The following is a 14563-nucleotide window of genomic DNA, read 5'->3' as shown; positions in this document are numbered from 1 at the left end:
ATAGAGATGACATGGATATTTTTGTAATTAATAAGAGATAATATGAACTTAGTGGGAAATGATGTGGACATCTTGCATGAAGAGATATAACATTTAGTGGAATGGCTTAGTGGAAAATAACATGGACACCTTGCATGAAGAGAAATCATCTAGTAGGTTTATCTTTATAAGAATATATGATCTCCAAGCTACGGGTTGTCAAAAATGATCTTACAATAAGTTGTATGTCCGACTTTCGCAGGAATATGTTTACTAGTTGATATCACAAAAAAAAGAAGATATTGTGAGGTTGAACATTTTCTACATTCATAGACACGGCATACATAGCATGTTATGGAAAGGCGCCAAATGGTCAATTTTCAGGATCACATTGAAAATCATGCTTTACTATAATTCTATTTTTTTACTGTTGATACAGTTTGAGACTTCCATGATGCTTTTATTAAAAAAGTCACACGTACTACTGCACATTATTTTCAGTTGAACACTCGTAGAAAATGAAGTCATGGCTACGATCATCCAAGCATGTCTTTACTCCAAAAGTGGAAGACTAGTCATAATACAAAGATGGCGTTTAGCTTTATGAAATGTAATCTGTTTACTTAGGGGACTGGATAACGATGCAGACGTTTGTTTCAGTTCTGTCCGTTATGCAATACCTCGTAATCAGATACCGTCCTATTCCTACCGCTCGTCTCCGGGGGTTATTTGATTGCGCTGCCATCCGCCTCTACTATTACCGTTACAACGCCAAACCAATCAAAGTCGGCAATCAACGTTCCCACCGACTAAACCGACATGAGCTGATTACATTTGAGCTCACATTACCCGAGGATGAACCAAACAGTACGAGTACAAATCCTGCCGGGCCATCATGCAAGCTTGCACCACTGCAATTAGCGGGCATGGTGCCAACTGACCATACATGACGAAATGGAAAGAGAATAACTATACGTAGTTCATCCGACTGGGGAGATTGATGCCAGCTCGCTCAAGAAGGTCGTTCGCTCTTTTCACAGCTGACGAAATTTCCTCTTCCTGACCACAAAGAAACAGACGTATGATAGCGTCAGTGGTATATCTACAGGGGCGTCTCATAAAAAAAGAAAAAGAAAAAAAAACAAGTACAGGCAAAGTCTGCGGTCATGAAAAAACAATACATAAATTTTTAGTCGACAAAACGGCTGAGATTTGAAGTTTCGGATTGCCCGGGGAACAACGGCAGGCAGCTGCGTGCCTGCATCTGACCGCAGGCGTTCGCCTGGTGTTGATGCCTGGCTGAGGCACGCTTGGCAATGGATAATTACCTGCTGGGTATACGTTACCCATATCTTTACCTACGAGAAAATATTTTACCCACTAATTTACCATACCCGTGCACGAGTAACAGTTTTTTCCCATACGCTTACCCACGCGGGTAACAGATAATCCATGGTTATCCTTACCCATGATTCCAAGAATACTTGCAAAAAATAAATACATATTTAAATATTTTAGGCTTCCAATTTCAGCCAAAGCATCACAAATCATTAATAAAATCATAAAATATACAAGCTCCATAAACACCTGATCAAGTAATCTAATAGATAAATCTATCATTACTAGATAACAAGTGGCAAAATTCACAAGTTCCCGTGTTGTGTGGCCGCCGCAAGGAGATAGGGGAAAGGGGAGGGAGCGGATGGGTGAGGTACTAAGGTGAGGGACTAGGATTTGACAGCATTATATATGATTTTTATTGGGCTTGGGTTGTGTATGGTAATCTTGGCCCATGATTCTAACTTATTGAATCGGGTTAAAATTACCCATGGGTTAACAGGTATGGGCAATGCAGTCCCATACCCTTACCCGCTTTAGCCGCTGGGTAAAGCTTTTTTCGCATTATCTTAACCATGGGTAAAAAAATAGCCACACCCTTAACCTAATGAGGTAATTACCCATCGGGTTTCGGTTGCCATCTTTAGGCGGGAACCAAACAGGTCCTAAGATTATTGCCACGGCTGGGAGCCTAGGAGGTGCTTAGCTCGCCCTGCTAATGAGGCTAAATCCACCCCTAACCCACCCCGATCATCAGGCTATCAAGTTGTTCCCCTAACCCAACCCCACCCAAAATTTGAAGCAAATAACCCGCCCCAATCCGGCCCATGGAAGCGGGTTCAACCCATCTCTACCAGCATCCCCGTAATACCTCGCCGCCGTGACCAAATCGGCACCATCGCGAAGCTCAACGCTTCTCTATGGCCGAATCCTGGCGCTCCTCGTACAGTTTTGCTTCGCCTGCTGCAAGGAAGGTGAATGCTGGCATGACACTGTTGCCATTGTCGTAGCTCATCAGTGAGACAGTGACCCAACAGCAGCCATGGTGGCAGCAGCCATGCAGGTCGCCAGCCGCGGCGAGACGACAGCTGATGTGAGGGAAATCGAAGTTCTCGGCAGCAGCAAAAGCCGAAGACAACGCCGAAGATTGGGATCATCGCCGCCATGTCGTTGCTGTTTGTAGAAGCTGTCATGCTTTGCCTCCGTCTTTTTGTGCACAGAAGCAGAATTCGTGTGACAGCTTTTTCCTTCCCTTCTGGCCGCTCGAGCAAGACTGCTGCCAGTGCCAACGCCAAGTGGAGGCGCTCGCTGATGCGCTTCCGGCGCCGCCACCGTTTACGGGTCAGACGAGATGTGCATGTTGAGCTGTCGCGGGCGCTCGCCGCCGTTGTCGGGGCCAAGGGAGACGAGGCGCATCACGGCTGTGCGGTAGATCATCTCCTTCACCTGTGCCAGCGCCTCCAGGTTCAGCTCGTACATCGTCGATGCCGTCGTCGTTGCTTGCGGGGTTCCGGCCGTCGAAGTTGATGCTACGTACCCATCCCAACCCGCATTTGCTATTAACTGAACCCACCCCAATCCATTAGACACTGAAACCCATTCTAACCCATCCAAACAAACCCCAAGCCAGCACCCAACCCATAAAACCCGTTTCCACCCAACCCATTAGCAGTAGCAGGGTTCCAACCAAATAGGGCTAAGGAACTTTGTGCAGTGCTACACCCCCATGCAAACCAGTATACTAGGTGCTTAGTACCCAAGTATTCATTTGACTTTTCAGCTATCATCAGAAATTGAAAACTAGTATGAACAGAAATGAAACAGTTTACGGTGTCCATCGTTTTTAGAGTGACAATAGGAAGATAGTATTCTGTGTACATTTTGGGTCATTTCAATATTGAAGTACACTTAAAGCAGCACTGAATTACCTCATTGAGATTCATGATTTTGTGGTCCTTCATGATCCACTGACCATTGCACATAACAGACTCAATATTCTCTGTCCGCATGGAATAGACAATGTTGGCAATTCTGTGCATTAGGGAGAGCCGGAGAGGTAAGTGTTATGCCAAACAGCCAATGATACAAAAGCCCAGCAGCATGGCTAGATACCTAACTATACATATATCAGGTAACAAGATTTGCTAATTATGGTCATAACAGGCTACAGTACAGAAATTGTGAAATGGAGTAGATACAAAAACAAACTATCATATACTTCTACAGTACCAGATTGAAAACATTGACACATAAGGACCCAGCGCTAATCCAATCATAAAAATAGTAGTTTATTCAAACATTTAAGAAATAAATAAATCATAGTAGTGCACACCTGTCATGTAAGGGGACCATGGACCATGTAAATGGATTCACCACAACCAAGTCCGCCTACACAAACAAGATACTTGCATGGGCCAATTAAACCAAATAACTTAAAAGAGTCAAAATGAATCTGAGCTGCTAGGCAAAGTAAGCTGATCAGCACTATTGACTTCAAAAAAGAAAAATTGTACAACAAAAACCGCATGGCTTTAGGATGAAGAGAATAAGATTTTTCAACCTCTGAAATATATGGAACAAAGTTATTGAGAGCCATACACGAACAAAATAGCAACTGGGAGCATCACCTTTTTCCCAACCTCCAGCGAACCTATTTCATTGTCCCACAGGACTGCTTTTGCACCATTAATAGTAGCCATCTTCAGCACAGTCTCAGCAGGAAGAGCAGTTGGGTTTGTTGTTCCACTGATGTATGCCTCACGACCTTTGTTAATTAGGGATGCTAAGTACATCTCATCCACTGTACAGCCCAAGGCAGTCAATGTAAAATTAACCACAGGATATCAAAATTTCAAAGATATAAGGTGGTATGGCCTAGGATGTATAAAGTTCAATTGCATATGTAAATTGTGTGATCCAACGGTAACTGTTTGACACATTCTTTAAAATAAAAGGAGAAGAATTGGTTTATATTTGATTAAAAAAGCACGCCTAATCAAATGGATGCCTAAAACAGTATATTTTTATTCATTTTGGTGGCTAATCAGTAAAATATGCTTTTCCCGCTACTTAATTTTTTTTGGTTTGGTTCAGTGTTCTTTTACATAACACTATAATAGCACAGCTGAATAACATGATAACAACCTGATAATCCATTTTCTTTTTTAAAAAAAAAGTTAAATGTGGTTGTGAAAATTCTAGCGATGACATTTTAATGAAAAATATTGAATATCTTCACAAGAATACAATAATTCTATAAAGTGGACATGAGATAATTATTTGGTCCAAACAGAGTAAGAATAGTCAATTAGGCTCTCCGATATATATTCTGGAATATAAGAATTCCTCTTTAAATCATGATCCAAACTTACACATGCTCGTAAAAATGTTGTGAGGGTTATGAAGCATACCAATGCTCATTCTATTATTGCTTGGTGCTCCATCTGTACCAAGGGAGACACAAACACCAGAATCCAGCATTTCTCTAATAGGAGCAAATCCCAACATCCGCATGGCAGATGCAGGACAGTGAGAAACCTTAACACCAGCCTTTGAAAAATGGCCTATCTGCAATTTGAGGACCACATAGTGAAACCTTCATGGAAAGGCATACCTATAACCTGTACTTGGAAAAAATTCTGTATTTTGCGATCTATTATTGAAAAAATATCATATAACAGAAGACACTTAGAATTTTACAGATACATATCCAAATGTGGCAAAAAAAACTTCTTATATACATGTTTAGCACTGTCATGAGGACTTCAGCATGATGTAGATGAATGGATGTACATGGAGATAACCTTCCACATGAAGAAACTGACACCAGTTTGTGAGTGCAGCAGCATTCAAGTTAGTTTTTATTTTGCTGAACTGAGCAGTTTGGTTTTGTTAGGACTTAGAGCATCTCCACTAGATCCCCTTACCCCTTTCCCTTAAAAATCTAGTGAGAAAACTATATTGTAGAGAATAGGGGATAGCTGCTCCAGCAGAATGAGAAAGCCACATCCCCTTTATATGTGGGACCTACAGCGTGCTAGGGCCACGGCGGCAAGCGAGGAGAGGCAGGCGCACAGGGAGGGGAGAGAGGGGAAGAGCTGACGCTCTGCTTAGATTGAAACGGTTACATTGCCCCTAGATTTATAGTCCCAAGCAGACTTGGCCCCTAAGCAAACTAGAGGGGGAGTCCTTATAGATTTGGACTCTCCTTTTTAATATTATTTCCTAAACAAATCCTCTTATTCCCTAAACAAATTCTATTTCTATTTTCCCTACTTTTTTCCCTAACTTTATCAAATCTCCTCTTGGTCTCCTTCTATTTCAGGCTCCCCCGGGGGGGTGGGGGTCAGCAGCGTAGCAGGGAGCCACCCCACCCTGGTCACGCGCCCCCCTAGTGGCGCAGATGACCAGGGTGCGGCCAGCCTGGGCCCCCTCCAGGAGCCGGCCCATATTTAGGCCGGTGACCGTCATGAAAAAAATCTCTTGTTCTCCTCCTATCTTCTCTCCCTCAGTACCAGACCTCATCGAGTACCTGCAGCTCTGGGACATGGTGGATGGAATGGTTCTGCAGCAACAGGTTCTAGATCAATTTACTTGGAAGCTAACCAAATCTGGTTTATACACAAGTAAATCAGCTTATGCTGCCTTCTTTGTGCGAACCATCAGGTTTGGTCCTTGAAGAATTTGGAAAAGCTGGGTACCTCCTCGTTGCAAATTTTTTATCTGGTTGGTTTTCCACAATCGGTGTTGAATGGCTGATCGCCTTGCAAAGAGGGGACTGCCCCATCCTGAGGCTTGCCCTTTGTGTGGTCAAGCTGAAGAGACTATTCATCATATCTTGGTTGGCTGTGTATTCACTGGTCAAATATGGGCTCAAATCTTCCAATACTTGGGTCTCAGTTCTCTATCGCCAGAACCTACAGCATCTCGTTTCTCTAAATGGTGGTGGAAGGCAATATTGTCAGTGCCGAAGGCTGAACGGAAGGGTCTCAACTCCCTGATAATTTTGGTAGCCTGGGAGGTGTGGGAGCATCATAACTCATGTGTGTTTGAAAATGCCACGCCAGGCATCCAGGAGGTTCTTAGGGCTGTCATCGCTGAGGGCAATCTTTGGTGCAGTGCTGCAGCAAGAAAGCTCCAGGAACTCTTGGTTAGGGAGCCGACTTTGGGGGTGTAAGGCAGGCTGTTTTGTTTGGTCGACATCATTATGGGTTGCACGTCTGCTTTAGTTAAGTGAGTGGGTGTCTGTTGCAGGTGTTTTTGTACTCGAGTAAGTTCTAACCAGACTCGTGTATTTTTATTTCTACCTATGAAATGACACGCAGCTCCCCTGCGTAGTTTGAGAAAAAAAACTTTGGGGGTGTAAGGCAGGCTGTTTTGTTTGGTCAGTCTATTGTTGTAAAGGGCATGGTTGTTGTAAAGGGCTCACCTGGCCTCCAACGCGTGGTGCATGGCACGAGGCAAAGTGGTTGTGTTATGGTGGGAAAGACGTATGAGAGGCGCAAGGCTAGAGAGCAGGGCTGAGCAGCAGCGTCCAGCTTGGCCCATATGCTGGCCGCATAGCCTCAATAACTAGTACGAGTCTAGGACTCTGGATTAGTTTAGGAAATCTTAGGAGTCTTAGAGTTTGTTTCTTATTCCATAATCCTAGTAAGAGTCAGTTTGTAATTGCCTATAAAAGGCTATCATATCAGATGAATAAAGATAGCCTGGGATTGTGTCAACTCGACACCCTTGGGCGCCCGGCGTTCCTCCCGAGTGCCCTAATCCCTGAACGCGACGGCTCCCCGCCGCCGCCAACGAACACGCCCCAATCCCCTCTACTCTCCACCCTACAATCTACGCAGCAAGGTTAGGAAACGTACCAACTTGGTATCAGAGACGATGGCCACGTCTGGGGAACCTTCCGCTCCTGTGCCGCCGACGACGGGCGTTCCCACGGTCGGCGTTACGGCCGCCCCCACCCTGCCCCTCGTCACCACCTCATCGTCACCACCGCCAGGCATCTCTTCAGTCGCCGAGGCCCTCAATGCCTTGACGACGGCCCTCACCAGCATGCAGTTGCAGATGACGGCAGTCAACCAGCACCTGGCAGACCAGGCCGCGCGCCTCTTGGCTATTGATGGCCAACCGGCGTTTACACAGTTAGGAATGCCTGGGTTCGGCGGGGTCCCGGCGCTGCCGGCTTCCTCGACGCCCGTGATCTCGGAAGTCTCGGCGGCCTCAGACTCGGTCTCTTTCACGCCGTCGACCTCGGTCCCGCTGGCCGCCATCGGACCACCAGGGGCGGCACCGCGAACGCATCCACCGCCGGGCGGCGTTCCGATAAACCAGATCGTCTTTCCTCACTCACCGTCGCCGCAGCCTGTGTTTCCCTCGGCAGGTATGCCATACTTCGTCGCACCGACATCGCACCTGTCGACGCGTCCACCGGCGGTTCCCCCCACTGCAGAGACCCATGGGGTGGCCGTTCCCAGATACCACAAGCTCACCTTCGCAACTTACGACGGCACTTGCGACCCTCTCGGCTGGCTCAACAAGTGTGAGCAATTCTTCCGCGGTCAGAATACGCGGGAGGTGGACAAGACCTGGCTCGCGTCATATCACCTCCAGGATGTCGCCCTCCAATGGTACATGGTCTTAGAGGCAGACATGGGGCGCCCGACCTGGCCTGACTTCCGTCGCATGTGTCAACAACGTGTCGGCCCGGCGCTCAGCATGAATCACCTGGCCGAACTGGCGCGGCTTCCGTTCGGCGGCTCAGTCGACAAGTATATGGTGGCGTTCCAGGCGCGAGCCGCTCATGCCGACGACCTCTCCACCTTGCAGAAGGCTCGCCTGTTCATGGGGGGTTGCCCGAATACATCCGGGTCGATGTCGAACTCATGGACCCTCAAGACTTGCAGCAGGCTATGCGTCTGGCGCGAGCTCATGAGCGCCGCAACGCTGCACAGGCCCCGGGCCAGCGGCCAGCACGGCGTGCCCCTACCACGCTGGCCGCCCTACCGGCGCCGGCGGGTTCGACAACCGCATCATCTACATCTACGCGACCCTTCAAGCAGCTGACCCCGGAGGAGATGGCTGATCGTCGCAAGATGGGCCTTTGCTATAATTGTGACGAGCCGTATGTGCGTGGACATAAGTGTGCACGCCTATTCTTCTTGGAGGCAGCCGATTATGTGTTGGAGGAACCGAACGACGACACCGCACCTGCGGACGCTCCTTTCGATCCCGAAAAACCCATGATCTCCCTGGCCGCGATCATGGGCATACGGGTGGAGAAGACAATGCAGCTCCCTGTCTAGATCGGGACGCACCGGTTTACTGCTCTCCTCGATTCGGGCAGCACACATAACTTCATCGACGTTGCCGCGGCGCGTCGTGCCGGACTCCAGGTGGATGACCACCGCAGCACACACGTCGTCGTGGCCAACGGCGACCAGGTCGCTTGTTGGGGCCTCAACCGTGCTGTGCCCCTCCAGATCGAGGACACGCTCTTCGCGGTGGACTGCTTCGCCGTGCCTCTACCCCATTACGACATGGTTCTGGGGATCTCATGGCTGAGGACTCTGGGCCCCATCTTGTGGGACTTCGACGGCGTCCGTATGGCGTTTGTTCTCCAGGGCCGCCGGGTGTTGTGGACGGGCGTCGGCTCGCCCAACGCGACGCCTACCGCACAGCAGGCTCACACCTGCCTCGCCAGCACCATCTACATCGACAAGGGTGCTGAGCCGGCCCTCCTGGAGCGCCTGCTCGACTTATTCGCCGATCTTTTCACTGAGCCGACAGGGCTGCCACCCGAACGCCCCTATGATCATCGCATCCACCTGAAGCCGGGCACAAAGCCGATCGCGGTGCGCCCCTATCGCTACCCACATCTCCAAAAGGATGAGCTGGAGCGACAATGCGACGCTATGCTCCAACAGGGGGTCATTCGGGAGAGCACGTCCCCCTTTTGGGCGCCGGTCTTGTTGGTCCGCAAGCAGGACGCGTCCTGGCGTTTTTGCGTTGATTACAGGGCGCTCAACGCGGTGACGGTCAAAGACAAATTCCCGATCCCGGTCGTCGAAGAGTTGCTCGACGAACTGCACGGCGCCAACTTCTTCACTAAACTGGATCTCCGGTCGGGCTATCATCAGGTCCGCGTTCACGCTGGGGATATTGAAAAGACAGCCTTCAAGACGCACCATGGCCACTTCGAATTTCTGGTCATGCCCTTCGGCCTGTCAAATGCTCTTTCGACGTTCCAAGCACTCATGAACATCGTCCTCAAGCCGTTCTTGCACCGCTGCGTCCTGGTGTTCTTTGATGACATACTGGTATACAGTGCCACGTGGACGGAGCACCTCCAACATCTCCGGGCCGTCTTCGACGTCCTTCGCCAGCACCAGCTGCATCTCAAGCGTTCTAAGTGCACCTTCGCCACCACTTCGGTCCATTATCTGGGCCATGCTATCTCCAAGGAAGGGGTGGCCATGGACGCCACCAAAGTTGCTGCAGTTCAGTCTTGGCCGCAGCCGCGCTCAGTACGCGGCCTCCGCGGGTTCCTCGGCCTCTCAGGATACTACCGCCGCTTTATCAGAGACTATGGTACGATCACGGCGCCCCTAACCCAGCTCCTACGCAAAGAGGGGTTTCGCTGGTCTGAAGAGGCGGACGCGGCTTTCTCGGCGCTCAAGGGGGCTCTATGCTCGGCCCCGGTGCTCCAGTTGCCGGACTTCGCCGCGACATTCGTCGTGGACTGCGACGCATCAGGCTCCGGTTTCGGCGCTGTCCTACATCAAGAGGGGCGTCCCGTTGCGTTCTTCAGTCGCCCCTTTGCAGCCCGGCACCTCAAGACGGCGGCTTACGAGCGCGAGCTTATTGGGCTCGTCCAAGCCGTCCGCCATTGGCGACCATATTTGTGGGGGCGCGCCTTCGTCGTCCGCACCGATCACTACGCCCTCAAGTTCATGCTGGACCAACGCCTGTCGACGATTCCTCAGAACCAATGGGTAAGCAAGTTGTTTGGATATGATTTTAGTGTGGAATATCGTCCAGGCAAAGGAAACGTGGTGGCCGACGCTCTGTCCCGATGGGATGGCGATGTCCCTCTGCTGGCGGCTGTTCCAGACGCTGGTCCCCTCCTGACGGCCTTGTCGACCCCGGCGTTTCAACTCTATGACGACATCCGCCACGAGCTGGACACGGAGGACGCGTTGCGCCAACACCGCGAGACCGCGGGCACTGGGGCGCTCGGTCCAGCCTGGACAGTTCGTGATGGCCTCGCGCTGTACGAAGGGCGCGTCTACGTTCCCGCTACATCTGCCCGTCTGGACGATGTGCTCCAGCTCGCTCACACCGGTGGCCACGAAGGGATTCAGCGTACTCTGCAGCGGCTACGGCAGCACTTCTACGTCGAGCATGACCGTCGCCTTGTGGGCGACTTCGTCAGGTCGTGCCCAACGTGTCAGCGGAATAAGACTGAGACGTTTCATCCGGCTGGTCTCTTACAACCTCTGCCGGTTCCTTCTCGCATTTGGGCAGATATCTCCATCGACTTCGTCGAAGCTTTGCCCAAAGTGCATGGCAAAAGTGTGCTGCTCACGGTGGTGGACAGATTTTCGAAGTATGCGCACTTCATTGCATTGGGCCACCCCTACACGGCGTCTTCCGTCGCCCGGGCGTTCTTCCAGGAGATCGTTCGCCTTCATGGATTTCCGGAGTCCATTGTGAGTGACCGCGATCCGGTGTTCACGGGCCATGTGTGGCGTGACCTATTCCGCCATGCCGATGTTAAGCTGCGAATGAGCACGGCGTTTCATCCTCAGACGGACGGACAATCGGAGGTGGTCAACAAGACTATCACTATGTATCTCCGCTGCCTTACACGAGATCGCCCTCGCGACTGGCTTGATTGGTTGCCCTGGGCGGAGTTTTGCTACAACACGGCGTACCACACTGCGCTCCAGGCCACACCGTTCCAGGTCGTCTATGGGCGTGTTCCTCCGGCCCTATTACCTTATACACCGGGGACAGCGCATACCGAGGCGGTCGACAATCTGCTCGCCGACAGGGACGAGTTCTTGGAGGAGGTGCGCGCTCGCCTGCTCCAAGCTCAGGAATATGCGCGACGCTTTTACGACGCCAAGCACCGTGCACTGGAGTTTGCTGTCGGCGACTGGGTCTTGCTGCGCATGTTACATCGTCATACGCAGGCTTTGGTTCCTGGCGGGCGTGGCAAACTCGGTCCCAAATACGCCGGTCCTTTTCAGGTGCTCGAGCGCGTGGGCGACGTCGCGTATCGTTTGCGTCTTCCTGAGGGAGCTCGGATCCACGACGTCTTTCATGTGGGCGTGCTGAAGCCGTTCCGCGGTCCGCCTCCTCAGAGTGACCCGGTGCTACCTCCTCTTCGTCATGGGAGGCCACTCCGGCAGCCTGACAAGGTGTTGCGCTCGGAGCTTCGTCGGGGCATTTGGCATGTTCTGGTGGCATGGGATGGCATGCCAACATCTGAAGCTACGTGGGAGCCAGTTCCAGCATTTCGTGAAGCTCATCCATCGTTCCAGCTCGCGGACGAGCTGTTTCCCGAGGAGGGGAGAGATGTTATGGTGGGCAAGACGTATGAGAGGCGCAAGGCTAGAGAGCAGGGCTGAGCAGCAGCGTCCAGCTTGGCCCATATGCTGGCCGCATAGCCTCAATAACTAGTACGAGTCTAGGACTCTGGATTAGTTTAGGAAATCTTAGGAGTCTTAGAGTTTGTTTCTTATTCCATAATCCTAGTAAGAGTCAGTTTGTAATTGCCTATAAAAGGCTATCATATCAGATGAATAAAGATAGTCTGGGATTGTGTCAACTCGACACCCTTGGGCGCCCGGCGTTCCTCCCGAGTGCCCTAATCCCTGAACGCGACGGCTCCCCGCCGCCGCCAACGAACACGCCCCAATCCCCTCTACTCTCCACCCTACAATCTACGCAGCAAGGTTAGGAAACGTACCAGGTTGCTTCCTGGTTGAGCGCGGCAAAGTGGTGGCTGCCCGACCGGCCTGCGAGCACAGTCTGGCTTCCAGCACTTGGTGCATGGCACGAGGCGCAGTGGCTGCTCGCTGGTCGGGGGCGGGGCGGCAGCTGCTGCCCAACCAGCCTGCGAGCAGAGTCAGCGGCTGCTTGCCAGCTAGGGCAAGGCACGGCGGCGGCTTCCTGCTCGGCCTGCAATCGTGGAGTGGAGCCACGCAATGGTGGCTGCTCGACGGATGGGGCACATGTCATTTTCTTTTCCACCTTCTACCTTATTGTTATTTTCCCATGAGCAGAACTCAGACGTGGCCACTCAACTCCCTGGCCCCTGCCCCTGTCGTCGCTTCACCCAGGCCACACTGCTCGGCTGGTGTAGTGTGGCCACTCCATCCAGCCCATTCCTCGCAAACCCAAGCCTCGGTCGTCCGAATCCAGCTCCCATGCTGTCCGCACCATGGCCACCGGCAACTTGTGAGGGTCCTCGGCCACATTGCTCCTGCCGGCTCTCACCCATTCGCATCATGGCTGTCAGCGCCCTGTCCAGCCCCTGTCTGGTCAGGGCGCCAGCCATCCGTGCCTCGTCGAGCCCCTGCTAGGCCAGGCTGCCCGAACGACCCCCGCCAAGCCATCGGATGAGCGAGGACAAGCTCGTCTGCCTTATTTCCAGGGACAGGGTTGCCCGCATATATGGGGAAATATTCCATAGTGGATGACTTCGCCCCTCCTGTCTCCTTGGAGTCAAACACTATGAGATTGGGCCCCTGTCCCGTCCCCTTGGAACCAAACACTGATTGGGCCCATGTACTACTAGTCCTTGAAAATAATGCTAGTCCTTGAAAATAATGCATGAATAAGTATTTAATTTGTAACATGCACAAACTAGGAGATTTGGCCCATGTACTACTAACCCAGAGTGTTGAAAATCAAAGTCTTTGCAAGAATAGGAATAGTGTGTGACAAAAAGACTTTGAGTGTGGCCAAATTAATGAAAAGGAGGATAAAGTTCTAGCCTTTCACACTTAGCAGATTTCAGCTTCCTCTCCTATAAATAGGAGGTCCCTTTCACCATTGTAAGGATGAAGAACAAGAAAGTGAAAGAAATAAAGAGCTCCCTTCCCTCTCTACTATGTTCATATAACACTCCAAAATTTTTAATTTTGGATTGTTATTAGAAAACACTAAATTAAACAAGGATTTAAAATTTTTGTAAAATATTCCAAGATTTTATTCATTGTTGTTTTTATAAAATGAGAAAAATGTTAAATTCTAAAATTTTTTTATAAAGATAAGTGATGAGTGGTTTATTTGATGTTGTGAGCTTTGTGCCCTAGCTTTGTTAGCTTCTGTGTAAAAAAAAGAATTTTAAAATTTCTAGAGAGCCACGTTTAGGTCCTTTTTGTTTTTTTTAGAAAAATAAAACACTAAAAGTCCTTTTCGAAAACTAATTTCGTTTTGAGTTGAAAATGGTTTAAAATATGATCTTAGGAAAATATGCTTTGTTTCTAAAAGTAGTAAAGAAAACAAGCTCCTAAATAATCTCAAATTAGGAATTGAAAAAGGGTGTTGAAATTGGTTCAGTAAAATAGTTTAGAAATCAATCTTTATAAAAAGAAAAGAGTTTTTCCCCTCCCTAGGCCGGCCACCCCTCCCTCGGCCCATCTTCCTCCCCCCCCCCTCCTCGCGCAACCACCCTTGGGCCTTGGCCCAGCAGCCGCGCAAGCCCGCCATCCCCCGCGCACAGCCGCTGCCATGCGGGTCCCACTCGGCAGCCCCCGCTGCATCGCCCCCGAGCCGCTTACAGGTGGGCCCCGCACGTCAGACCCGTCCCCAACCTCCCTCCGCATCGCGCGGGGCAGCGCCGCCGCCGAGTTTTCCGATCGTGGGCCCGCGCACGCGCTCCAAGGATCACCTGCGCCCTTAAATAGGGTGCCGAACCGCACCCCGCACGCCTCCCTAGGAGCCCTAGGGCACCGCCGCTGCCACCCCGTGCTCTGGTCGCGCCGCCGCCATAGCCGCCGCCCGAGGTCGATCCGCCCGCGTCGATCTCCATCGTCGTGGCCGCTCCGGCGACGAGGACTGCTCCCCGAGCTTCGCAGCAAGGTGAGGAACCCGCCAGACCTCCTCTCTCCCTCTCTCTACGTTTCTATCGCGTGGACGCACTCGCCGGAGAACGCCGTCGGCACCGACCCGTTCCCGTAGCGTGAACCGCGCCGCTTGGCCGCGTCCGGTCACTACCGCCGCACGCATCGCG

The 14563-nt window shown here is 51.1% G+C and overlaps 1 protein-coding gene across 1 annotated transcript in view; it reads right to left on the bottom strand.

The window, feature by feature from the left end:
* Nucleotides 499–14563, bottom strand: part of LOC8155320 (5-methylthioadenosine/S-adenosylhomocysteine deaminase) — a 35708-nt gene continuing 21643 nt past the window's right edge. The window contains exons 6-10 of the mRNA XM_021445966.1: nt 4728–4884; nt 3945–4117; nt 3650–3705; nt 3246–3348; nt 499–1038 (exon numbers count right to left, since the gene is read on the bottom strand). Coding sequence (XP_021301641.1) covers nt 949–1038; nt 3246–3348; nt 3650–3705; nt 3945–4117; nt 4728–4884 — 579 coding nt within the window. The 3' untranslated portion in view covers nt 499–948. The remainder of the gene's footprint in view (nt 1039–3245; nt 3349–3649; nt 3706–3944; nt 4118–4727; nt 4885–14563) is intronic.

Source organism: Sorghum bicolor, chromosome 8 (genome assembly GCF_000003195.3).
Source record: "Sorghum bicolor cultivar BTx623 chromosome 8, Sorghum_bicolor_NCBIv3, whole genome shotgun sequence".
Lineage (NCBI taxonomy): Eukaryota > Viridiplantae > Streptophyta > Magnoliopsida > Poales > Poaceae > Sorghum > Sorghum bicolor.
The sequence above is the reverse complement of the archived record's forward strand: the minus strand, read 5'-3'. Positions and strand labels throughout refer to the sequence as shown.